Source organism: Propithecus coquereli, unplaced genomic scaffold, assembly GCF_000956105.1.
Source record: "Propithecus coquereli isolate 6110/MARCELLA unplaced genomic scaffold, Pcoq_1.0 Scaffold30, whole genome shotgun sequence".
NCBI classification, from domain to species: domain Eukaryota; kingdom Metazoa; phylum Chordata; class Mammalia; order Primates; family Indriidae; genus Propithecus; species Propithecus coquereli.
Genome location: NW_012148619.1, coordinates 4271324 through 4273551, shown reverse-complemented (window position 1 = coordinate 4273551; position 2228 = coordinate 4271324). Strand labels below are relative to the sequence as shown.

The 2228-nt window shown below is 33.1% G+C and overlaps 1 protein-coding gene across 1 annotated transcript in view; it reads left to right on the top strand.

Moving 5' to 3' along the window:
* PRRG4 (proline rich Gla (G-carboxyglutamic acid) 4 (transmembrane)) overlaps positions 1–2228 on the top strand; it is a 28723-nt gene that overhangs the window by 5652 nt on the left and 20843 nt on the right. The window contains exons 2-3 of the mRNA XM_012649547.1: positions 310–473; positions 1905–1963. Coding sequence (XP_012505001.1) covers positions 310–473; positions 1905–1963 — 223 coding nt within the window. The remainder of the gene's footprint in view (positions 1–309; positions 474–1904; positions 1964–2228) is intronic.

Genomic DNA, 2228 nt, shown 5'->3' with positions numbered 1-2228 from the left:
AATAGTCTGACCCCCCATTTATTGGAAAAACAATTGGAAGGAAAACTGATATTCAAATAATTTTCATTTAGGCTACTAGTTTTGGCCATAATCAACTCAAGTATTTTCTAGAATTATGCTAATATTTGTATTTCGTATTTATCAGAAATTATCTTTACAGATATTATTTGGTCAGATTTTAAAGCCATATAAGAAAGTTTGGTATAATTTAACCATATCAAGAGGACTATTCACTTTTTCCATAATTAAAACAGGAATTTTGTGCCTTATTTTTATCAATGTTTGAAATCTTTTTCATTTCTTTATTAGTCTTTACATCAAAAGAAGAAGCAAACTTTTTCATACATAGACGCCTCCTATATAATAGATTTGATTTGGAGCTCTTCACTCCTGGTGATGTAGAAAGAGAGTGCAATGAAGAACTTTGTAATTATGAAGAAGCCAGAGAAATTTTTGTGGATGAAGATAAAACGGTAATTTGGTTGTTTATATTGATTTCCTGGAAACTTATTAAATTGTCCTTAGGAAAGTGGAACTTTCAGTTATTAGAGATTTTTATGCTTTAAACAAACTCAAGGGTGTGCATCTGTTTCTACTTCCTTAAAATGCTAATTAACCTATTTAGACTTGGCTTTATACTTAATTCACTAGATTTATAGTAATTAGCAAATTGTTGACTATGTTGTGATTTTGTATGTTTAATGTTTATTATATTTAAAATAATCATGATGCAGAGTGAATTAAACTTTAAGATATTATTTGAGTTAGTGCTCTAACTCAGGCTTCAATCATTTATGACTCTGAGCAATTTCTCCTTTGGTGACTTTACCCTTTTTTGAGTACCCATATTTATATTTCAAGTATTTACTTACAATCTACTATGTGCCAAGTACTCTGCTACAGTGAGGATACAAATACATAGCCCCTGTATTCAGGAGTTTATTGTTTGGTCTGTCGGTATAATATAAGGAAAAAATTTTTAGAAGTTCTCCCTGAAAAGAAAATTAAATGCTATCTGTTAATCTTGATAAGGTACAAAACAGATAGCGCTGTGCCTGTTATAAACTGGCATATTCTTAAAAAATGTTAAGTGATCCAAATTCTTTACTTTAGTATTAATAGATTAAATAATTTTTCCCTTTTTTAAGAGTCCCATTTCACTCTTTGGTCAATAAGAACCTTTCCAGGTGTCCTTCGAATGCAGGTGGTAATGGAACCTATTTCTTGATTCTTCTATAATTGTGTCCAGCCTCCCATTCTATACAAGTATTTGCCACATCTATTAAAGAGGGAAAACAAAGTACATACTTTGTGTTTGTGCCTGTTCGGATTTTATTCTGTTTTTCACAAGCCCATTTTCTCCATTTATCATGGTTCCTTAAAATCTACTTCTGTTCTCTCAAGTAACGCTGAACTTAAATTGTCTCAGGAATGTCTTCCCAAATCAATAAATACCTTTCAATAAAATCTCCCGAAACAAACTGAGGGCTCACTTAGCATAGAATTCAGACTCCTTTTCAAACATGGCAATGGCCCCACAGCCTTAACTTCTACCTTTGGTACTTTCACCTGCTTTCTAATGCAGTAATTTTCCCTTATGCCTGAGAAGGGCTCCAGTCAGGTGAAGGAAGAATAGCAGGACACAGTAGCAGAAAGCTGGGACTGACCGTAATCGCTTCACCAGTTAGAGGGATGGCAGAGACGGTGGTGGGTGTTAGTACTTTTTTTTTTTAATTCCCTCTACAATAATTTATCCTAGGTAGTGCTTTAATTAGAGTGAGTCATGCCCTCCAGCTTGAATGAACTGCATGTGGCACATGAGTTTACCACCCCTAGTCTAGGTCATTGGAACCAAATGAAATGATAAAAAATGGAGTAATGTGGAAATTTTATCTTTTTCTTAGATCGCATTTTGGCAGAAATATTCAATTAAAGGACCAACTACAAAATCAGGTAAAGCAAAAATTTATCAAATTTAATGTTTTTCTTGACTCCTATTGTAATACATTTTAGTTTTGTTGTTTGAGTTTGGTTGTTGCCCAACATATGTGCCTTGTAAATCCAAGAAAGATTTCTCAATTATACACTGGGCTATCTAAGACAGAGAAGGTTACATTCATCTATTTATACACGGAAAATCAAGTTTGGTGAGATACTACAGAAATGAGATAATAGGCTTAAAGCTCTTCTAAACAGCTCAGCTAAGTCAAGACTTGCACAGAATGAAA